The sequence below is a fragment of the Physeter macrocephalus genome, chromosome 12 (assembly GCF_002837175.3).
Source record: "Physeter macrocephalus isolate SW-GA chromosome 12, ASM283717v5, whole genome shotgun sequence".
Classification (NCBI taxonomy): Eukaryota; Metazoa; Chordata; class Mammalia; order Artiodactyla; family Physeteridae; genus Physeter; species Physeter macrocephalus.
The window spans coordinates 47461002-47485756 of record NC_041225.1 but is presented as its reverse complement, the minus strand read 5'-3'; the positions used below and the strand labels follow the sequence as shown (position 1 = coordinate 47485756).

The 24755-nt window shown below is 45.4% G+C and overlaps 1 protein-coding gene across 1 annotated transcript in view; it reads left to right on the top strand.

Annotated features, from left to right (window-relative positions):
• ALK (ALK receptor tyrosine kinase) overlaps positions 1 to 24755 on the top strand; it is a 737057-nt gene that overhangs the window by 647147 nt on the left and 65155 nt on the right. Inside the window, exons 9-10 of the mRNA XM_028496593.2 lie at positions 1077 to 1177; positions 19700 to 19869. Coding sequence (XP_028352394.1) covers positions 1077 to 1177; positions 19700 to 19869 — 271 coding nt within the window. The remainder of the gene's footprint in view (positions 1 to 1076; positions 1178 to 19699; positions 19870 to 24755) is intronic.

Here is a 24755-nt window from a genome sequence, read left to right as displayed (position 1 = left end):
ACCCGCAACAAAGAAATGTCCAGCCCTGTTGAATACCTCTAGTGACAGGGCTCTCACTGCCTCCGAAAGTAGCCCTTTCCATTGTTTACAGGTCAGAATCAAACACCGCTTTTCTTCGCCGAGCCCCACCCCTCTGTAAATTCTACTCATTGGCCCTGATTTCTGTCTCCTGGAGCCCCACAGAGCTGAACTATGCCCTCTCCCACAGAGGCAGCCCTTCAGATATTTGAAGACAACCCTCATGACCTACCGACCACGAAAGGCCTTTTCTCTCCAGGGTCACACAACCCCAGCCACTTGATTTTTCCTCAAGGATGGGCAGGGTGCTTTCTAAGATTTCGGGCCTGGCCTAGGTACTCTGCTCTGGACCCCCCTGAATTTGTTACTTGGTAGTAACTCTATAAAGACTTTGCTAAGAGAGAAAAATAGAAATGAAGGACTGAAGTCCTACTTGGGGTTCTCTGAGGCCCCTAAAAAGTCGTAAGCTCACTCTGGCCCCATCTCCGTAGCACCTACCGTCTACAAAATACTCCTGGAGGTTTGCAGATGCTTCCTCCCACCGCCACGTGGGGCTGGGGCTCAGGTTCTGCCAGGTTTTCAGGCAGGTCAGTGCTTAGAAAACAATAAATGAGTCTTCCTGGTCAGGGAATGGGGCACAGGATGACCTGGGCTCCGGAGAGGGGAGAAGACAGTGAAGGTTTAGCGACCATTGGAGGGCAAAGCACTGGCATGACTGGAAACAGGGGGCAGGGGTGGGCCTGGGGGAGTCCAGCATACTTCAGGCTGCTCCAGGGCTAGGGGCTAAAGCTGGTGACCTTGGGAGATCAAGGATGCAGTAGCCCAGATGTATGGTGCTGGGACATTGCAGGCCATTTGGAATGAAGACCTCTGCATGAGCCAAGTTTTGTAGACAGTGATCAGCAGACTGTCTTATCCATTAGAGGCGGCAGAAAACCTGTATCCTTAGAGATGTCCCGAGGCTAGAGAAGCACGGTGCAGGGCCCGTTAACTCTGCACCACGAGGCCCTTCAGTGCGCGAGGATGGTGCGTCTTTGACTCTTTTCCTCTCTGCCCAGGCCACGCCCTGTTGCTCAGCACCACTGATGCCCCCACCTCTGAAAGTGCTACGGTGACCAGCGCTACGTTTCCTGCACCGATGAAGAACTCTCCGTGCGAGGCAAGTCTCAGTGTTCCTCTAGTTCTCTGCCTTCTCCTCCCACCTCTGGGCACTTCCAGATGAACCCACGCAGATGAGCAAAGTAGCCTGATGGTCGGGCTGCTTGTTCTCTCGCAGGCGGACAAGAGGGCCATTTGAGCCAACTTCTAGGCAGACGGTACCCACCAACGTGGTAAAGTCCCATCTGCAGAGAATCTTACCTTAAACACCATACTCAGCTTCACTGAACTATTTGCAGTAGGACCTTGATTTAAACAAAACCAAAAAATATTTCCAAGACATAGCAGGGGAGGGTAACAGCGACTTTCTACAGAATCCTTTTTTAAAATGTCAATCTCTTATAATACATTTTAAATATTATAGAACATCAAACCTTTGACTTACATAAATTTCTCTAAGGCATCAATGGCATTCAGTGAGGTACCTCCAGAGCCACTTAACCAAATGGTTCATGTAGCTATTACCTCTTTAACGTGAAGACTGAAGGTGCCATGATTCTTAACACAAGGTCGCATTCTCTAGGGACCAGGAGATGTGCTTAGACCCCAACAGAGCCCAGTGAGTAAGCTCGTGGACTCTGGAATCAACTGCCTAAGTCCAAGTCAGGTTCCATCACTGACTGGCTGTACAATTTGTTTGATCAGCTAATAACCTCACAGGGCCTCAGTTTCCCCACCTGGAAAGTAGAGACAGTAAGAGTGCCTACCCCAAGGAGGTGAGGCTTAAATAGGTTAATATATGTAAAGGGCTTATCACAAGGTCTGGCACAACGTAGGTACTACAATAGTTAACCAACAGTCTCTGGTACCCTGTATCATTATGCAAAGGAGAAAGGTGGAGGAGGAAGAGGACTGAGCCAAAAACCTGCCTCCACGCTCTTGGAGAGCCGGGCCGGGCCCTTGCTTCTTTGCCTCCCACCAAGCACTGCGTCAACACCTTGCACACAGTAGAAAGCCAGCAGAGTTCAGATTTGGTCTGTCCTCTCTTTCTGGAAACTCACAGGAGAAACTCCTTTCTGGCTTCATTTCAGGAGTAGCTCTGTGCCCTTGGAGCAATTTGTTCCCTTTGAAATAGTGGGCATTGTGAAAATGACCAGATTCGCTTCCCCTCTGAGGGGCTGCTAGCAATCCCAGGCAGGTGGGGCTTCGACCAGCAGAGATGCAGGAAAGAGCCTTCCCCTGCTTAGGGGTACAGCCAAATTCAAGCCCTCCAGGCTTTTTGTGAAATAAAAACCCACAAACATAAAAAAAAAAAGGAGAATGGAAAAGATGTATCAATGATTTTTTTTTTTAATCATAAGAATGGTCAGATTAAATCTGAGGCTTTAGCCAGTAAGCAAATAGGGGTTCATGATGTGTAGTTTGTAGCAGCCTTACTCCTGGTTCAATTTTATAACTCTACGTTTACCCCATCTTCCTTACACTCTCCTAGTTTATGTTATCTGACTAGGTTTTGTGTATCTCTGTGAGCCACCTTAAATCCTTTCTTGAAGAAGTCAGGGCACAAATAAATAGATTCATTATGTTAAATTGTATTTGAGAAACCACGCTCTCCGGTTCAGATGATGGAATTACTCAGTCATCATTGATATTTCTCGGGTGCCGCAGAGCAGCACGTAGAAAGGGAGGCTTCTTAAGAGGAAATCTAAATGAGGAGAGTTGGTTGGCCCATCTGAGAGGTGAGGGGGATCCTTAAAAGCATTTCATCTTTAAATTTATTCTTCACTGGATTTAATATGAGGCTGATCTCAGAAAAAGAAATGTCAAGGTAAAACTGATATTTTTCTAATACTTCATCATTTCTCTAATAACCTTTGGGTTGATCAATAGCTTAAACAGGTGTTTTGTTTTACCGGCCTGTTCTATTATTCCTCCAGTCACATTTGCTCTGGGCGGTTTCTGCTATCTCCTGACCTTTTCCAGAACTTGGCTCAGCACAAGGAGTGAAGGGAAGGCAATGAGTCCAGTCCGCAATGAGCTCAGTTACTTCGCATTCAGGTTTCAGACTATTCATCTCAGGCTGATGCGTCTTTGAATTCCCAACGTTGGGGGAAACGTTTTCATCAGAAAAATAAATGACCAAAATAGAAATATGCATTTCCAGGTTCGTAAGCCCTGCCATCTATTTCACTCGAATCCTAAATGCAGAAGGCAGGAAGTTGATTTCCATCTCTCCGGCTGGCTGAATGTCAGTGACGGGGAAACGGATGTTGCATTGCTGTGTGAGACAGTGTGAGGTTAACCCCCCCAGCCCTAAAGAGGCCTCCGATGGCTGTGGGGCCCTAGTGCAGGAAGGTGGACACCGGATAGAGCCAGGGGTGAAGGTCTCTGATGAGGGGCGGGCCCACGGGAACAGACGGCTGGCTGAGCTGAGCTCCAGGCTGACACCCCCCACTGAGCATCTTCTCTAAACCCTAACAGTCCTGGTCCATGGCCTCCAGGGAGGTGAAGTAATTGCAGAATAGCTCAAAATACTCCAAGAAACCCCACAGTCATCAGTGGATTCCATAGGGGAATTGGTGTCGCCTTCGATGCCTTTCCTTGAAAATCTAGCTGTAAGCGAACTAGTAGGCCTAGGTTTCTCCAGCTGCAGTCACTTGGAAAACAGGACAAATGCAGATTCTTGGGACCCACCCTAGACTTCCTGAATGACATAACTGACAGGGGCCCGGGGATCTGCATTTTCAAACCCCACACTTGGTGATTTGGATGCACATTGAAACTTAAGAGTGACTGGCCATAGGCGCCCTTGCCAGTTGTGACTGAAATTCATTCTGAGCCCATGCTGAGAGTTATCCTCCATTACCTGGGACTCCAAATAATGTGGTGTAATCTGCCTTTTAGAAAGATGAGTCAGAGAAGGGGGCGGAAGTGGCGGGGGGCGGGGGACAGACAGACGTGGTGGAGACAGAAGGGGCTGGGAGAGCACCTCTCAGAGCCCGCGTGGAGCCGGGTGAGGTGCCCACCGATGACGGAGACAGAGCCAGGGTGTGTCTTTGTGCCAACCAGTTTCCAGAGCACTCAGAAGCCTTCCAGCTCCGGCCTCCTCCCTCCAGACCCCTGCAGCACCGCAGCCAGCCGCCTCTCTCCACCGTCTGCTCTTGGTGCACAGGCTACATCCACCACGGCCTGCAGGCTTGCACCAGGGGCTTGAATATTTAAAGACTTCCGCCCAGCCCCGCCCCGCCCACCTACCACCAGCTATTCCCTGCGGGAAAGTGAGGCGCCACTTACGATAGATTCCGATTTTATTTTATTTTTATTTTTATTATGCTGAGCTCCATTTCAAATAATTAAAGTTGCCACTGGGGAGGGGAGCCTCGCGGTGGCTTTCCTGCCCTCGCTTGCTGTCAGAACTGCTCCCCTCCGCTGTGGCTGGGAGACACACTGGGATGTGTCTAGCATTGCAGCTGCTGGTAATAAAAAGAACGGGAGAGTGGCAGGGGGCCGTCTCCACCCCTCCCCTGCCTTTCACACATCCTAGACGCCTGAATGTCTCAACAAGCCCGGTGTGGCTTGAAGTTCTATTTTATTTGAATAGCCTGCCTGTGACTAGAATAGTTTATACCATGTTCTCAGTACAGAACAAGGCTGGGGGAGGTCGGGGGGGGGGAATGGGCTTCCCTCAATCTCCTCCCCCCTCCAAAACATGGAAGTAGTTTTTCATCTATGAGCTGAAGGAATGAAAGGGACACAGGAAGCGGCAAGTGAGCCACTTAATTTATGATGACAGCCTAGGGCAGGGCAGTTCCCGGCTACTGGTCTTCTGATCTTGCCAAAGCTGCAACTGCCTCTGAGCTCTCCCTGCACACGTGTGCAAACATGCAGGCACACACACGCTAGGGCTGGCGCACAGCCGGTCCTTTCTACTCCTGGCATCAGCCCTGTAGTGATAAAAGCTTTCATTAGCGGCTAGGAGCTGCTGAGATGGGAGCAGAAAGTGACCAGAGGGGCCCCTCCATGTCGGCGTAGGCTATCTGGCCTGCAGGGAAGGAGACCTCGGCTCCGTGTCATTAAAACCAGCAAATGTGGCCAGAGGAACGTGGGAGAGGAGCCTGGCATCTGGAATTGCCTTCTGCCACCTGTTAAGTTCTGCTCAAAGGTCTGCTGAGAAGGAGCCTGCTACGCAGGCAGGGCCCCCAAGGCTGCAGGCGAGGGAGTTTTTCAGCAAATTGCACTCTGGTTGATTTTGTAAGGCTTTCCAGGCTGCTGGTGACCATTCCTGGACACAGGGCCCAACCTTTCCCAGGGATGTGGCTGGTGGGGCATTCTCCAGCATCTCAGTGTAACCCACAGTGAGTGTCATGGCTGTGTTGATGGGGCTTGGTCAAGCTGGCCTCACTCCCTCCCCATGGGCAGACAAACAGGACTCCCAGATAGGAAGAAGACAGGAACTTCGTGACTCCTGTGTTTTAACAGTTTATTAAATTCAATAGCAAAATCCCCCTTGGAAAGGCAAAAAAAAAAAAAAAGGAGAATAAGAGTAATAATAAATCCTCTAGGATGTCTTGAGGTAGAAAAAATTGCAAAACCTGAATGGCCCTTCCTTTGTCAGCCCCACCAAACCCTCGACAAGCAGGAGCTAAAGACGCTAAGAATATTCTATGCAGCTCACTTTCTGGAGTAGATCCTAGGTGTCAGGGGCTGCCCCGCCCGTGGTCTGGGTCAGGGCTCATGCAGGGCTGCCCAGGGGATGGAGCGTTCCATCTGTTCAGGGTCAGGAAAGAAATGTACCCAGAGATGCACAGCCAGTACATGCAAAATCAGGATCAAACTCAGGCCTTATGACTTCAAGCCTCGTGCTCTTTCTGTCACATTGCCCTGCCCCCGGCAATGGTGGTACCTTCTCCGTTTCCGGGGAGTTGATGTGGGCCTCAGAATCATCCCTGAAGACCGGCATGGCTCTCACCTAACCCAGAGCCCTCACCCTACCTCACCATAGATTCCTCGTCTCCAGAGGCAGGAAGGAAATTCATACCATTTTGTAGCAGACTAGTTACCCACTCTGCCTCTCCTCAAGCTGGGACCAGTTGCTGGGTCTAATTCCTGAGCAACCAGGGGGACACTGCCACTAACCTGTGGGACTCAAGTGTTATTTGTGCCTTGTATGTGCCTTGTTCTCAGGCCCACGTGCTCTCACTTATTTTAGCAAATCAGAAAGGAGGAGCTACCCCAAGAGGCCTCATGAGCTTGATCCTGAATAAGGCTGTCATTTCCTGGTCCACATTCTGCCTAGAACATGGGCCCACCTGGGGAGAAGGAAACTCCACCCTTCCCTTCTCCCTACTTACTGTCCTCCCCTGTGTCTCAGCTGAGTGCTGACTGGTGGAAGAACAAGCAGTTTCTTCCAGAGTCCACCTAGGACAGCCTCTGCCTTGTGTGGCCAAGCGATGCTGCACAAACACTTTGTGGTGGCTGCAGAAACCCGCCTTGTAAATAGTTAGGGCTCAATGCCAAGCTAGGGGGGATTCTGGGGCAACACCATCCCCAGGTCCCCTCCCACGAGCCTGAGCACCTTTGCACGGTGTTTGAGGTCTGGATATCCAACTCCCATCTCATCTAATGCTGTGACATCCACTGCAGTGACAGAATGCTCACCGACTCACGGGCAAGGCCCGCTCATCTTCGGACAGCTCCAGGCTTCAGTGTTTGCTTGAATCAAGAGCAAATCCAGCTAGACTTGCCAGGGCTTGTTTTTGCACCCTCTACTCTCTGCACCCCTCCTCTTCCTGCTTCGAGGAGCCTTGAAGAAGCAGGAATAGAACTCCATGCTTCCTGTGCGACATCTGGCTGGGTTGTCCATCTCTGTCCAGGACATGTCATGGTGGGCCCAGCAGGAAGCACAGGGCCCCTCTGGCTCCCGTGCGGTGATGCTGACATCTGAAGCAGGTCAGAGCAGCGCAGTGGCCCCAGGCAGCTGCCTGCCCCCTGCCCCATGGCCCAACAGTTGTGACATCTCCCATGTCCAGCGGGATCCAGCTGGTCATTCAGGGTCAGGACAAAAGGAGCATCACCAAGGCAGTGTGACGTGGTAGGATGAGCAGCACCTTGAGGTCATGCAGACCTTGGTGGAATCCTGCCGCTTTCTAGCAGGGTGACCTGGTGCAAATCACCTCACTCTTCTCAGCTTCATTCTCCTCTGCAGGGCTGTTGGGAGAAACAAGTAGCCAAGGTAGAAGAGTGCCCGGCCCGGATCTGGACACATAGTCGATGCTTAATAAGTGTGCTTTCTGCTCTTCCACTGCTGCTATTACTATTATTACTTTTGCGATGAGTCCAAGATCAAAGGCCAGAGCCTGCCCTATTCTGAATCCGGAGAATTTGGTCAGGGGTGGCACCCTCAGGACGAGATACATGGCAGCTGCCAAGATGGGACCAGAAAGGCAGCGTGGAACTTGGCTGGGTTGGATGGGCCCACAGATGCCAGGTGGAAGGACGGAGGAAGGGAGGGGCACAGAGGGTCCTCACTCAGGCGGTGAGCCAGCGAGTATTCATTTCAAACACACCATGTGACCGGCCGTGCAGGAGACAGACCGCAGGAATCTGGGATCCTTTTAGTGTTTATTCAGCAGAAAAGTTAAGAACACTTACTTTCAGTATGACAGGTCCTGGTCTCCAAGTTACTTATGAATCACTTGGCTATGTTACATTAAAAAGCAAGCCAAAATTCTTAACTAGAGCCCTCAAACACCCTAAATCTTTGTACTCCTAGGAGAAAGAAACCTTCCCTTAGTCTGGGGCTAAGGGAGGGACCCTTAATAACTGTAAAGTAACGAAAGGAGTACAGTAGCCCCCCCCATCAATGGAGGATACGTTCCAAGACCCCCAGTGGATGCCTGAAACCACAGATAGTACCAAACCCCATATATACTATGTTTTATCCTATACTGACAGGTGGGTAGTGTATACAGCATGGATACACTGGCCAAAAGGATGATTCATGTCCCGGGAGAGACAGAGCGGGTCAGCAGGAGATTTCATCATTTTGTTCTGCTACTCAGAACGGTGCAGAATTTAAAAGTTATGAATTGTTTGTTTCTGGAATTTTCCGTTTAATATGTTGGGACTGCAGTTGACCTTAGGTAACTGAAACTACGGAAAGGGAAACCGCTGATTCAGGGGACTACTATATTTTTAAAATAGTGATCCCCTCCTGTGTGTCTGGCACTGTGCTAAGCATCTCACTTGCATTATCTTATTAACAAAACAGACTTGTGAGGAATTGTTACCCCCATTTACTGATGCAGAATCTGGGGCTTCAAAAGCTTAAGTAACTTACTAGTCACCCTTGCTAGTGAAAGGCGGAGCCAGGATTCAAAACAGGTCTGTCCAACTCCAAAGCCAATCCTGCAAACACTCTAAGGTCACTGGGCTAGACTTAGGTCACTCAAGTCAGTCAGTCTCCCTAATTGGGAATAAAAATGCCTGTGTTACTTGCTCGAGGATCAGATGAAAATAGGAAAACTCTCTGTAATCTCTACAATATTTTATGAACGGCAGAAATTATTATTATCCCTCTTCATACTCTGCATAGGTGTGAAGAAGCCACTGCTGACATAAATTCAGACGTGGTATGTTCTTATTTCTCCTCTGGGTCAATTAGCAACGTGCAGACAGCCTGGGAGCATTATTTTGCACAGTTCCTAGTATTAGCATCAGGGGGATGTGCCCAATGAACCTGCTTCATCATAATTAATTAATTAATTGTGCAGCTTCTCAATCGTGAGTATAACCTTGATCCAGGATAAGCGCAAACAAGGAGATTCCTCATCGATTCTCAAGGGTCCAACAAATATGGCCCTACTGAGACTTGGAGTCAAAATAATTCTTACCTGAGTACCTAGAGCTGGGAAGCCACTGGAACCTAGCATTCTGTCACCACTTACTGTAATGTGGTTGATGCTGCCAGAATACATGCTAATGGGCTAAAGTAATCAACAGCCATTGTAATTACAGTCAGACATAATTAATTTAATACCTTGAGTCATTCAAAATTAATACCTCAGCCATTACATGATGAAACTGAGGCATAGAAGAATTACTGTCAAGGCTCATGGGTGTGAATAAAGTCCTCCTGGGCACTTGGCAGAGATTTGGGTCCGATTCCAAGCCCACCTGTTAATCATACGCCCTTGTGGCTCCCACTAGTGGTGATCATTATAACACGTTCATGTGGTCCATCTGCACGGGCCAACCTGTTGAAAGCACACTCTCCCCGGTAGTCAGGGAATAAACACTCCCCAGGTGGCTTTGCCACTTGCAGATACTCTCATGCCTGGAGTCCAGGCTGTTCATGATGGCTGTTCATGAAGGTTGTAGGAATTTCATTTCACAGAGTCAATCCTGTTCCCCAGCTAAAGGATTTCAAAGCTGTTTCTCAGCATCATCTCTATCACCTACAGAGAAACTGAGGCACAGAGGAGGTTGTTTGCCCAAGATCACCTCATTACAATGTAACTCAAAAGAAAATATTGTTTTCTTCCCACAAGACTGGAAAGATAATTCTATAGGGAACCTGGAATATAAAACACTGGACTGAAATTTTTAATACAGCATCCTTCATCCTGTCCTATTCTGCTTTTTGTGAGCTGTTTATCTCTGACGTTGTTCCCTGCCTGCTTTTTCCAATACAGGAAGAAGGAACTAACATTGATAAATGTATTTGGTAAGCTGGGCACTCGGCTCACATAATCCTATTAAAGTCTCCTAGTGACTCTATAAGGAGAGTACGGTTGGCCCCATTTCACAGATGAAGACTGAGGCCCTGAGATATTATGTCATAAATAAAGACAGAAATGTTCTTTCTGATTCCAGAGCCCCAACATGACCCCACCTCATTCCCCCAGAAGCTCCCACCTTCCCTTGGTCTTCCTTGCAAAGTCCACAGTTCAGGCCAGAGAACCTGATCCTCCCCAAAGCGGTAGAAGGACGGCACTCTCTTCTCCAACTTTCCAATGATATCGGAATCCTCCCTTGATGCCTTTTCTAATGCAGCGTTTATTGTTTTTTTCTGATTACAAAAATGCTCTGCATTCATTGTAGAACATTAGGAAAAACTAAAGAAGAAAATTGAAATTGCCCACAGTCTTACCCTCCAAAGATAACCCCTGTTACCATGTTTGTAAATTTCTTTCCAGGCAGATAAATGTAGATTTGAGCAGAGGGGTAGATAAAGGGTTTATACCAATTTGGTATCGTACCGTATAAGCATTTTGTGTCTTCTTCATTACTTAATATTGTATTTTCCTAGATCAATATCATTCTTCATAAATATGCTTTTACCCTAAATTTATTCATTTTGTTCTAGTTATCAAAAGTAATAGATGTTCGTTGTAAAAAATTTAGAAAAGAAAGAAAATACCAAAGAAGGAAAAAAATACCCGTAACTTCACCAGCCAGGGATCCCATGGTTATTATTTTTGTATATAATCTTCATTGCTTTTCTTGCTGTGTTTTTGCAAAGGGGGCATGTGGATGTCCCTGGCTGGGTGTTCTGTGGCTTCAGTGTGATGCCTGAGAAAGAAGGAAAGACATGGGGTGCTGTTTTCAGAAAGGATCTCAATCTTTTAAGTCTCTTACATGGCCAGGAATCCTTAAGCCTCCGTAATTGCAAGTATTTCCCAGCATATTTTATTTGCTTGTTATCAGAAATCTGCATCTGGCCTGCTTCTTGCTGAGTTGGGTTGATTTTTCATTAGGCTATTTATAGCTAGAGAGTTGGTGTTTATTTTTTCTGGGTGAATTAGAAGATGGTGTACAAAACACTGGGTTTTGCAGTGAATCAGTACTCTCAGTTAAAATTAATAAGACCACATTGAAACCAAGGACCTCTTGAAATTACAAATTCAACCAAGGGAGAAAGGGGGGTGGTGGGAGGAATTGGGAGATTGGGATGGACATATATACACTATTGATACTATGTATAAAATAGATAACTAATGAGAACATACTGTATAGCACAGGGAACTCTACTTAATGCTCTGTGGTGACCTAAATGGGAAGGAAATCCAAAAAAAGAGGGGATATACATATATGTATAGCTGATTCATTTTGCTGTACAGTAGAAACTAACACAACATTGTAAAGCAGCTATACTCCAATAAAAATTAATTTTAAAAAATAAAATTACAAGTTCACACTCAGAATTAACAGCCCTGTGGCATCTTAGATTGGGAAGAAGCTTTAACCTCCATTCAAAGCTTGGATGTCCTTGATGACATCCCCAATCCTGGCCATCCAGTGAGTGCTGGGTCACCCATAGTGTGGGGAATATCAAAGGAGTACCCACCCCACCGCCACAAACAAGCTCATTTCTGAGCATCTCAGTCTGTTAAAAAGTGTTTTCTTCTGTTTAAGTGAAATACGCACTAGAACATCCATTCTTGGTTTTGTCTCTACTGCTAGAATACATGCAGCCCTTCAGAAATTCAAAGAAACGTAGCACCTCCCCCTCATAGCATTTCCTATATTTGGGGGTGCTGCATGCTAATAGACATTATTTGATACCATTGAGTCTCTTTTGTCCAACTTCAGCCTAAGTTCCATACTGATTTTTTTTAATTGGTTCAAGAGAAACTTGTGAAGCTACCACGAGGTATGCATAGCAAACAGGGGGCATATTCTAGACATAAAATTGCAGTCATTACCTCTGGAGGAGGAAAGGGCCATGAGAGAAATAATGGCATTAAGCCTAGCCACAAGGCTGCTCCTGCTTTACATACAGAACTTTAATTAATAAAATGACAAACACTGGTAGCACATAATTGGAAAGTCTATTGGGCCCCACCAAGAGGGAGGGAAAAATGGCCCAGAAAGGGCGGGCTGGAGCCAGAAAATACAATTGCTGGTGGCGTGCTACTGGCGTTGTCTCTTTTCACTTGTCTCATTTGTTGTCTGCATGTAAAAGGGTTTATTAGTCAAAAGCTGTCACTTATAACCTATATCTATTAGAATGGGTCTAGAAAGGATAAAAAACTTTATCATTACAGGTTCCGACATGTGTTACTTCCCATAAATATTATGTAGGATTTGTATAAGATTTCCCATATTTGTGTGAATACATTTGAGATACACCACATACACGCACGCACACACACACACACACACACACACACACATTTGTGACTATTAATTGTCTGGCAGAGGCAGAAACAAAGGTTGTAAATGGTTTAAAATGCACTATCGTGGTAATTGCCCCAATATGAAGATGCTTCTATGATAAGATCTTATTAAAATATAAATTCTGATTCAGCAGGTCAAGGGTGGGGCCTGAGACCCTGCATTTCTAACAAACTCCCAGTCATGCCAACACTGCTGGTCCACAGACCACACTTTGAGCAACGAGTATCTAGAAAACCTTCACAATATACACCCAAAAGATTTATGTATTACCGTAATATGTTACATGTGTATAGCGCTATAGATACGGTAGAAGGAACATAGAACCTAGTATGGAATCCAGGTCTGCAGCATATGGGCTTAGTGACCATGCATGACATACTTAACCTCTCTAAGCCTTAGATTCCACATCCGAAAAATGGGTTTGATAATATGTACAGGAAGGGATGTTGTGAGTGTAAAATGAGACAGCATATGTACGAGTGCCTAGTATAGCCCTCTAATATTCAATAAAAAGTCAGTTAATGCAGGAATAAATTGCAGACATAGAGAATGGACTTGAGGACACGGGGAGGGGAAGGGTAAGCTAGGACGAGGTGAGAGAGTGGCATGGACATATATACACTACCAAATGTAAAATAGATAGCTAGTGGGAAGCAGCCGCATAGCACAGGGAGATCAGCTCGGTGCTTTGTGACCACCTAGAGGGGTGGGATAGGGAGGGTGGGAGGGAGACGCAAGAGGGAGGGGATATGGGGATATATGTATACGTATAGCTGATTGACTTTGTTATACAGCAGAAACTAACACACCATTGTAAAGCAATTATACTCCAATAAAGATGTTAAAAAAAAAAAGTCAGTTAATGAAGAGCTTTATCCTGTAGGCCACCCAGATAGAAACTGGTCTCATTAAGTTCAAATTCCAAGAGTGTTTTTTGCCTACTCTGGGTACCTGAACTTGACTGTCAAGATCAAACCAGGTCTACCTGATTTGAGTATCCATATATAATGATATCAAAAAGGTTATTTAACCTAGGGCTATATAAAGAAAATGGAAGACTTCAAAAAGGACTTCAGCCTTCAATCTGTTCTGGGAATCACATATAGTTGCTCTATACACTTAGATACAAGTAGTTAATAAGGGATATTCTGTAAGAATTGATATCCGTCCTCCAGTTCTTCTATTTAAGAAATTGTTAAAAAAAAAAAAAAAAAGAAAAAAGAAATTGTTGAGGACCTTATCTTGTAGGTCCAAGATGATAGTTCTGGTCCTGTTTGCATCCTCAGATCATCCCTGCTCACCCTCAGCCCACAGACCTCTCACTCTCAAGGTCATTCTCAGTCTTTGCCCAAGGATTGTGTGGCAGCCACATGAAGACCCTCTGCTGAGGACTGTGTCCTCCCACTGCAGGAAAAACACTCCTTCTATACCTTGGTGATGGTGAGCACATCATAAGCCATTTTTTAGCTATTTGATAATTGCCTTTTACTCAAAGTCCAAGATGAAAATGGACCCCTCATCAAGAAAGCCAGGCTGCTTCCTGCACTAAGTAGCCCCATCTTCCCAGTGGTCTCAGCCCAGGCCGCACTTTAGTATCACCTGGAGAGATTTGAAAAACTGTCAGTGCCCAGGACCTACCCAAGGCCAATTAAATCAGAATCTCTGGGGGTGGAGCCCAGATGTGGGTAGTCCTGAAAGCTCCCCAGGTGATCCTAATCTGTAAAGCATGTTGACAACCACAGGTTTAACCATTTCATTCGCTATACGTGAGCTCTACTTTCACATTCTTTAGTTCACTCAATCTTTTAAGGCCAGCACCTTTTAAGGCCAGCAGGGATGGTATGGTTATTACCACAAGTTTGTCTGTAAGAAAATAGAGGTTCAGAAGGGGTAAGTGGTTGGCTTAAACTCATACAGTTAATTCTTTCTGGCCTTGGAGAACAAACTCCAAGTTATCCCATTGTCAACAGGCAAGGAAACAAGGATAGTCTGACAAGCCACCTGAGAATGAATGTTGATACAAAGAGCAGTTGCTTCTGGTGTGTTCTGGAAAGGAAGTGGGATGAGTGATAAGAGCAGAGTGGCACGGCCCTAGAGGCTGCTCTCCAGTTGCATGCTTCTCTGCAGATTTTGATGCAGTAGGTCTGGGGTCAGGCCAGAGATTCTGAATCTCTGAGTTCCCAGGCAACATGGATGACACCAGCCTGAAGAGCACTCCTTGAGTAGCAAAGCACTGACTGACTCTTAGAGGCAGAATCTGGAATCACTGGGGGCAAGTACAGGTGAGAAATGGTTAAGTGAAAGGGTTTAGGTTCTGCACTGCCTGTATCTTGAGAAAGAACAGCATCTGCCTGGTAACCTCATCTTACCAAACACTCAGTGGATGAAAAAAATAAATGGCCAAAAAACATGCTTTGCTAGCTGCTCACTGGCTGCCAGCAGGCAATCTTATTCCAAACCTTTTGCATCCATTTCTAGAACTAGACTTTGCTGAAACTCAGACAGTGCACACCTTGGCTTGAGTTTGGCTATAGATATATGTTTTCTAAATAGGTGGTAATATTGTAAGATGAAAGTTAATTTTTAATTCTTCTACTTATTCATAGCACTAAACTGGATTAAGTGGCCATCTTGACCCAAATCCTATCTTATGTCGAGTGTCTTGACTTGACTGTCTTATGTCTTCACTGTCAAGTGGCTCTGATTACTTTCCCTTTTGCTGTACTCAGCACAATTACAATCACTCATTTAAATTCAGACTTCCTGACTAGACCATAAGCTCCTGAGGGCAGGGAAGATATGCATAATGTACAGCACAGAGTAGGTATGCAATAAATATTTGTTGAATGAATGGGTGGTCATCTCTCTCAAGGACTGGTACCCAGAAGGAGCCCGGTAGGCCTCTTCAGGAGCTAAGGATGCCGTCCTAAGCACCATCCCTTGGCAGCCAGCCCAGTTCTCTCTTGCCCAGGCTTATTGTCATAAAATATAGTGCAGGAAGATGGAGAAAGCTCAGCAGTCACTGGTCTATGGCCCCGTGTCTATTGTATAAGACAGGACTATATCTCACCGACACGCTCATGCCACTAGCAGAATCTACTTCAAATGTAGTTTCCTAAGAGCAACTGAGAACTATACAGTTTGCCTACAGCCAGTTGGCTGCGAAGTGGGTAGACCCTCCCCCCTTTCCTGGAACCTGACCCCTGGAATGCAGGCAAATGCTAAGGAGCTTCACAGGATGCGGAGCTGGTTTCTGTCCCTGAGAGGGGAACCTGGTAAAGAGGAGACTCTTCTTGTATATGTATACATTTTTATTCCTTCTTACATTGATCAGCTCCTACCATGCGCCTACACTTGACAACTACTGTGAATTCAAGGTGAATAAGACAGTCTCTGCCTTGAAGCAACTTGTGGCCCAAGGGGTTGAGGGTATAGGAGGGAAGACAAGACAGCAGAGCTACACCCCGTGATGGTCCCACCAGCCTCCGTTATAAGAGTTCAGACAAGGGGGATGTCATTTCTAAGACAGATTATAAGAAATGGTTCCATGAACGAAAAGAAAAAGATTTATTTTTTAAGTGGCAAGAAGGAAAGAGGAGGTAGAAGAAATGGAACGATCAAAAGCACAGAAGCAGAAAAACGCATGGCAGGTGCAAATCTGGCATGTAGACCTGTGGGGGGAATCTAGGAACCCACACTCATTTAGCCCCAACCTGTGGACTCCTGGGTGAAAACTCTGGCAGTTCCCACGACTTATCTGGTCACTCTAAGGTAATACAGACCTAAGGTCTCTTCAAAACCCAAAACACAGGCATATTGAGAAATCAAAATTCCCATCCCGTCAAAACTTCTGTCATGCTTGAAGTCAGGGCTTCTTCCTTTCCCCTCCCCCTACCACTATTGGCCCTACTGCAGATTAAAAGCCTGGAATCTGGGAGAGGGTGATCATTGACCTCTTTCTTCTTCATCCAACTCTCCTTCTCTTCTTGCTAACTTCTGACCCTTCAAGATCTTAAGTGCAGGGAAGGAGAAGAGGTAAGGAGAATGGGGAAACTCTTACTTGGCCCAGACTGTTGTAGTGATCTGCGCTGGTATTCTCCAGATGTGACAAGTATTTAAGCCTTACTATTTCTCACAGGGGGCACTTCTGCAATTTGTTTGGAGGTCTACCTTTTTCCCCAGTCCTTCCACTATGGCTGGGAATCTTTTGCCTTGACTACGGCATATGTGTATCCCATCCAGGTGGTCACTTACTGCTTACTCTGCCTTTGGGCATCTCAGGATACCTGCAGCTTCCTTCTGCTGAGTTCTATTTACCCCTCCAAGCAGCCCTTGCAGGCAAGATCTAAAACAACTGACATGGGCTCCTTTGTACACGGCCCCCTCTAGTGTAGTTTATGTGCAGCCCTCATGCATTTTTTTTTGCCCCAGCAAACTCTGGGAGTGCAGGCCACCCAAAATTGTCACTTCTCCCTTGTTCTGCCATCAAAGCAGCTAACCACCCTCTTGTTCATACTTTAGATTTTCCAGGTGAGAGATTGACACTGATCCACTGTGCTCCCAAATTGCAGGGGGGTAAATATTGAGTACTTGATATGGTAGCACTAAAACCACTCTCTCCTAAGTTGGGGTTGAAAGGGAGCCTTCTTCACAGGAAGGTGAAGTGAGGTGGAACTCATGATTCACTAGAAGCACCTTCCCAAAACTCTCTCCTAGTGGTCAACCACCAACTTTTTTATATCCAAAGTATGGTTGAGGGATTAAGAAATGTGTACCCTATTTTCATCCACGTCTCTTGAAAGCCCTGTATCTCGCTATGCTGTCAGACTTCCCATTGAAATGTAATATCTATTGCCTCAGGGCTTGAGCCAAAATTCCTTTTTAATATTTTGTTGCACTAAGTATTATCTCGTCTAATTGTCCCTATAACCTTGTAAGGTAGATAAAACAATTCCCTTCTTAGAGAATAGAGAACTGAGCTTCAAATTTACCAAAGTGGCAAGAACAAGTTTTGAATCCAGATCTCTCAGACTCTAGAGCTCTTAGACCATCCTAGGAGGATACACGTGGCTCAGCAAAAGTACTTGATAAATATCCATTGAATGACTAGAAAGTTGATTTGTCTAGATTATAGAGGAATGTGAATGGCTTGATATTAATTGATAGGGAGTGAGAAACCATTGCAGAGTCACAGATGGCAGTGATAAACAGGAAAATGTGACAGAGATATACAGAAGAATTTAGAAGGGAGAAAGAATGGATAGGGAGAGGCACTTTTGGAGGCTATGGAAAGAGTACAAAGAACAAGTTATAGAGGACATGGTGAATGTTACTTTAGAGTAATGAGGATAGAAGCCAGATTGAAGGAATTTAAATAGAGAATGGGCGACAAGGAAATAGAAGCAGGGGTTACATACCAGTTATCCAAAATGTTAACATCTGAATGGAGGTACAGAAATAGGTTGCAAGCCACAGGAGCTAGCAGGATCAAATAAAAAATATTTTTCCAGGATAGGTGAAACCTGGTCTTGTTTGTAAATAGAGGAGCCAGAAAGTAGAGGGACTCCGAAGGTGCTGAAGAAAGGAAGAGCTGTTATTGAGAGCAAGGACGAGGGTAGCAGGGTGGGAAGAGAAGGGGTTAGAAGAAAGTGAAGGACACATCTTCCTATAAGACAGGAAAGGAAGAGAGAAGGTGGATAAATAGATAATTATGCTGTGAAAAAAAGAGAGGTTGAAGGAGATAGCACCTGATACAGTAAATCTTTATCAGTAAAGTAGGAATCAAAATAATGGATCGGGAATTGGGGACCAGGAGGTGACAGCATCAGTAATTGAGGAAGAGTTTGAAACACCCATTGTGCTATGTGTGTTAAGAAATCAACTGTGGAAATCACCAGTGGATGAATAAGTACCATGAACATGAACCATCCAGGACATTGAGGTTCAACAGTCCAAATCAGCAATATTCTGTGGCCGGGGAGCAAAAGGAGAAAAAGCATGTAGCAAGCATTGTCCCAAGCTGGTCGCTGCAGGTTAATGAGCTGAGGGCTGAGAGGGTTTAGTTAGCAAGAGTAGGGTTAAAATTTCCAGTCATGGCATCCAGACTGCTCAAGAAAGCCAAGTGGGACCAGTGAAAAAATTTAACAGATTTGTGAGATTATCCTGGGACATGCAGTGGAGACAAGTATTTGCTACACTGGATTTGGGAAAATGGGAAAGGTCTAAGCGAAGAGGTTAGGGTTATATAGACCAGGCTTACCAGGCTCAGGGCTGGCCTTCTTAGTGAAGGGTTGGTATGCAACAGAGCGGGGAGTCTTCTGCTTCAGTGCCTCATGGTACGTAACCTCTTTGATCAAATTGTGAGTCAACCGTGAGTTTAGAGACTAGGAGAAAAGGAGTAGTGGTTTACAGAGAAGCGTGTCTTCAAACAATGAGAATCAGAGAAAAGGAGGGACCATAGCTGATGAAAACTCCAGGTTGCCATAGGACATGATTTATCTTCCTTTCTATAATAGCCATTTTTATTACAGGATCTGAACAGGAATATTTAGGACAATGACATGCTGTAGTTGTCCTAAGTTTTAAATGTTGTTCATAGATTGTCTATCAAACATACAACCTCTATTATTTTAAACACAAAGACCAGAGACCTTGTTTATAGTATATACTATAATGCCTCTGGGCACGACTGTACTTAAACTTTCTGAGATAGACTAGTTACAGTTCCCTTTCACATGTCTTAGCGTACAATGCCATAGAAACCTTTAATAAAGACACAATGAAAGCATATAATCACATCTTGCTTTAGGCGAAGTGTGCACCCTCATTCTGAAAGATACCACATTAAAAGATCTTTATAGGTAGAGTCTTATCTCACTTTTGCCCACCAGTGGCCACAGGTATCAAGTCATAGGGTCTCCAGTTAGCGAAGACATGACATGGTACCATTCAAATAAGATTATTACACTCTTTGGGGAAGGAATAAAAATCAATGATACTTAAATCGCTAAAAGAAATTGAATCACAAAATCACCTGCCCAAGGTCACAAAGTGAATTGGGGCCACAGACAATAATCTTTGGGTCCTCTTTAGGAAGTTCATTTAATACCCTATTGATCTCAATATACCTTTAGAGGCAGAATCTTGTGAAGTTGAGGATGATGACATCAACCTGAACAAAGTTCCAAAATTGCCCATCAGTTTCCCCCTCCCAGCTCCTTGGACCTTGGTGAAAGCCACTTTGGGAGACAGCGAGTGAGATCAGGCTGTGGGTGACCAGCTGTCCTCACGGGGAAGACCTTGGCTGAATCTCCAGCAAAATCCTTGAGAATTCCAGGAAGGTGAGCTACCATTTCATTTCAACAGTAACACCTAGTCCTCCTGGCTCTTCTCTCCCTTGCAGCTCCGAATGTCCTGGCTCATCCGTGGAGTCTTGCAGGGAAATGTCTCCTTGGTGCTGGTGGAGAACAAAACCGGGAAGGAGCAAAGCAGGATGATCTGGCATGTTGCCACCATGGAAGGCTTGAGCCTGTGGCAGTGGACGGCGCTGCCTCTCCTTGATGTGGCCGACAGGTAGGCCTTTACGCAGCCCCGTTTATCCCTTTTCCTCTATCAGCCAAAATGCAGAGGGGGGCCTTGTCTTCCCTCCCCCTATTCCTTCTATCCAAGACACACATCCAGATATGCACAGACACGTGCACACACAAATGTGCACACACACACTTCCTGCAGACTTACAGGAAGCACTGAGTTTCTCTGAGGGATTTCCATGCTAATGAGATGAGTATCTCTCACACCTCTGGCCTGGCCTGATTGGCTGCCTCCAGTATCTGTAGGAAAAAGTAAAACTGAACAACTCATATGACCCCCAAAGAATTATCAGGCTTTATATGTATATGGCATTTTCTCTTAATTAATGGATTTTGCCTTACTTTTCCATCTGACATTCTATTTATTCCTTATTAACAATAAGAAAACCTGTGACATAGGTAGGACAGACCTTATGTATCCTCATTCCTGCCCTTTTACAGGGTTCTCCTTCACTGAGAACCAAAGAGGTGAAGCACCAGCAAGTTAGCATTGGAGTGAGGACTGGCGCTCTGGCCAATCCCAGTCCAGTGCTCTGTGGAGTCTGGTCCCCAAAGCAGGTGGATGAGAAATGCTTCAGTAAACAGGGGAGTGCTTCTACCAAAGGCCCTGATTCCTAGTTAGATTCTAGGACTAATGTCCTTTGTAACCTTGAACTTCTCTGGACCTCAGTTTCCTCATCTTTAGACTGAGAGGGTTGGACTAGAAGATCATTAACTCCGCATGGCTCAGAAATGGAGCAGTAACTTCTCTGCTCAGCTGCCACCTGTCTCCCCAGGATGGCACCAGCCTGCCACCTGCAGTCGGCCTGGAGCAAGCAGCGCCTGACCAGCACAGTTGCTAATGTGATGCTCCGCTGTGCCACACTGAACTCTCGACAGTTGGTGCTGGTCTGTTCCAGACCAAAAAGTGATGGGGAGGGAGGGAGTCATTTATATAAATGGGACAGAAAAATGGATCTGGAAGGGATCTTTAAGCCATCTTTAATAGGCTAAATGTCAAACCCTACGATCCAGAGCAGCTTCTGCTTTTGACTCCCCAGTACATTCAAATCGCTGTTCTAGTGGATCCTTCGAAAAATGAGGGCAAAGAGCTTAAGGCAAGGTGGAGGGTGATGCCCGTTGGCACACAGATTTGTAAATATATAGCTGGGTCTCAAACTCTTCACCCAGATTTCAGAGTCTGCTATTTCCAAGAGCTCATAACTCAAGCTGTGCTGTCATAAGAAGATGCCATCAACCTCTGAGCAGCAGCTTCCCGCTCCTTCAGATGTGTGTGGGTTAAAGATCAAAGCACTTGGACAGCCCAGGGCTCAGTGCTGCCCCCAGGACAAATGGATTTAATTAAAATGGAAGAAGGGGCAGTGTGGGCGCCCTCACCATAGACTAGTCTTTTGTCCTTGGGGATTGCAGGGGCTTGTGTGCAGGGGATGGGGAACAGGCGGGTAATGCCAGAGTCCTCCCTCCTGGGAAATGCTAAATTAATTCAGATGAATCAAAAGGTTTTTTTCTCCTCAATCCAGCAAGTCCTCTCTCTTTCATAGCCACTCCAGGGGATTTAACGCGAGTAAGATGTTGACTCTGTTCACTCCCATCGGCTAGAGTTTTGTTTGAAGGAGACTTTGTTCTCAGCCTCCCTCCTTCCTGTTAAAGGCTGTTTACCAGACTGACATTTCCAATACTGATATTGAGACCAAACCATCCAGCGGGGATTCAGACAAAGGCCAGCTTGGTTGAATGATGCCTCGTGACCTAACAAAAGTGCAATTACACAAGTGGCCCCATTCACCGGGAACCTGCCCACCACTGACATGCTCTGATGTGGGATGCTGCCCTCCCCACTCCCTGGAACTAGAGATGATATAGGAGGCATCAAGACCCAGAGGCAAATGAAACTGCAAGAGAATGAGGCAGAGCAGCTTTCCCTTGCTAAAATCCAACTAGACTGTAGATGTGACTGCCCCATAAAACTAAAGTAGAACTGGGGATGACAGAGCATAGGCTTTAGAGTCAGAGAGTCCCAAGTTTAAACACTGGCTCAGCCACTTACTAGTTGTGTGACCTCAGCCAATTACTGAACCTCTGAACCTCTTTGGACCTTGGCACCTACATCTGCAAAATGAGTATAATATCAGTACAATTTTACAGGATTATTACAAAACTAAATAAAGTAACTGTCAAAAGCATCTATGTGTAGTACATGTCAGTGAAGTTTATTTCCCACACCCTGCATCATCATCCCTTAGTTTTGTGGCCTCAGATAATTTACTGGATAAGTGGCACAAATCACAACCGCTGATCTTCCAAGTCAAGTCATATTCTATTATTTTCTACATGTATTTATTTTATTTATTTATTTTTGGCTGCATTGGGTCTTTGCGGTGCGTGGGCTTATTGCAGTGGCTTCTGTTGTTGCGGAGCGCAGGCTCTAGGTGTGCGGGCTTCAGTAGTTGTGGCACGCAGGCTCAGTAGTTGTGGCACGCAGGCTCAGTAGTTGTGGCTCACGGGCTTAGTTGCTCTGTGGCTTGTGGGATCTTCCAGGACCAGGGATTGAACCCATGTCCCCTGAATCAGCAGGCAGATTCTTAACCACTGCACCACCAGGGAAGTCCCAAGCCATATTCTATTAAACAAAGATAATAAAGTCTACCTCTTAGGCTTAGAGAAGTAAAGTGCTTGGTGAACTGCCTGGCTCACAGTAAATGCTTAGTCAGTAGTAACTACCAATAATAACTATGATATAATAATAATAATATCTCCCCATCTAATGCCTCAGAAAAGGCTAAGATGGCCAGTTTAGGGTTTCATGCAACCCTAAGATGGGGGTACGTGTTCATGTGAGTTTGTGGTCATCAATGCCCTGTAGACTTCTTATAAAGGGGAAGCACATTCTCCCTCTTACTTTCAGGGAGAGTGAGCTATAGCTGCCCAGATTGCCAGAAAATGAAAATGGGAGGATGGAGAAGGTAGAGGAAGAAAATAAATAAGGGAAAGAGACAAAGAAAATGGATAAAAGGCAAAGATCAACTCCCTTCCTCCCGACCCTGAGATAGACATTGGCACCTTACCATCTGCCCACATCCCATGAAGTGTCATTAGGCAGGTCCTGGCTTCAGCTATTCAGAACCTGCCTCGTGGACAGCTCCCCAGCCATGGACCTTGAGAGGGCAAGGACTTCATTCCCTATGCTGTCCCAAATCACCTCTGCTCCCAGGTTCCCCAACCTCCAGACATTACAAAGTTTTAAAAGCAACTTTATTAGGGCTTATGGATTAGCCCTAAACAGCTCCCAGGCTCTAGAAACTCGTCATAGCCCCTGGGCATTACATGAAACTAGCCTCCACCTAGATATGGCAGTGACCTCCTGTCTTGTCTCCTTGCCTCCATTTTTTATCCCCACCCAATCCAGTCTACACAAGGAAGCTGGAATAAACTTTCTGAAATGTAAATCTAATTATTTCTCATTTTTTACATCCTTCCATGGCTTCTGTGGTTTTTAGAGTACCTTTCAATTTCCTTTAAAGAGACCTTCATTTAGTCCCACATGTGCTCTATCCAACCATAACCTCACCAGCCCCTTTTTATACATTCTTCTATTACTTTACCTGGTAACCTCACTAAACTTCTTTCAACTCAGTTGCATCATGATAAGTTCTTACTTCCAGGCTTTTGCAGCTGCCATTCTCTCCACATGCAATGTTCTTCTACCTTCCATCTCCCTGATTACTACTCTTCCTTAACTTTTTAAAGAAGCGTCCCCAGACCGCTAGACTGTATAGTATACATACAATACAGTCTCATGACTCTTGAAACACCCTTATAATGACTTATCACTCTTTGCTCTCTGTTTTTTATTATCTAAATATACATGCCAACAAGGCTGGAATCAGGTCTGTCTTATATTGCAGTTTCCTGATTGTCTAGTACCATACCTAACACATAGTATGCCCAATAAATGCATGTTGACAGAATGAAGTATTGAGGGAAATTGCATGTATTTTCAAATTCCAGCTGAATTAACTGAGAATTTCACTCATTGGAATCCATCTAATATTCTTCCTCTGTTCAAACTGCGTCTAACAAAACAGATAGAATCACATTTTAAGAAATACTACTACACAGTGTTCTGTATATCAGAGCAATACCTGTGTCCCATCAGATGAACCCAAACAGCATTTGTTACTCTTGTGACAGGGAGTTCTCTTTAGAGACTTGCCTGGTACCTGCGCTCTCTTTGTCTCTGGGCACTGTCCTGCCACAATCACTTTGTAAGAAAGACTTTGATCTTAATTGTGTGCCCTGGTCCTTGTGAGTAGGGAGACCCGGAACTGGGCACGTGAGAGTAAAGAGCTGTATTCAGATTGCTCCCACCTCACAGTAGTCCTTCTGTCAGACTCAGAGAATGTGCCATAGGTGGATACAGGCTGCTGACAGGGAGGCATTGATCCATGGAAGGATATTTCTTCTGTCCATTTACAAACCGGCAAAGTGATAGAAACAATGCCATAGTCTGTCTTCATCATGAAATGATAGGAACTTTACAACCTACTTTAAATAGTAGCAAGAAAAAGCTCCAAGAGCAGTGCCCAAGATGTTTTGAGCAGTGGCAACGTCCCTGGATTAGAGACATGAGCTCTCAAGGTAATTTTTTTTTCTATTTATTTTTAAATTTTAACCTTTCTTTTTTTTAATTTAATTTTATTTACTTTTTTATACAGCAGGTTCTTATTACTCATCCATTTTATACACATCAGTGTATACATGTCAATCCCAATCTCCCAATTCATCATCCCACCCCCCCACCCCTCGCTGCTTTCCCCCCTTGGTGTCCATACGTTTGTTCTCTACATCTGTGTCTCTATTTCTGCCCTG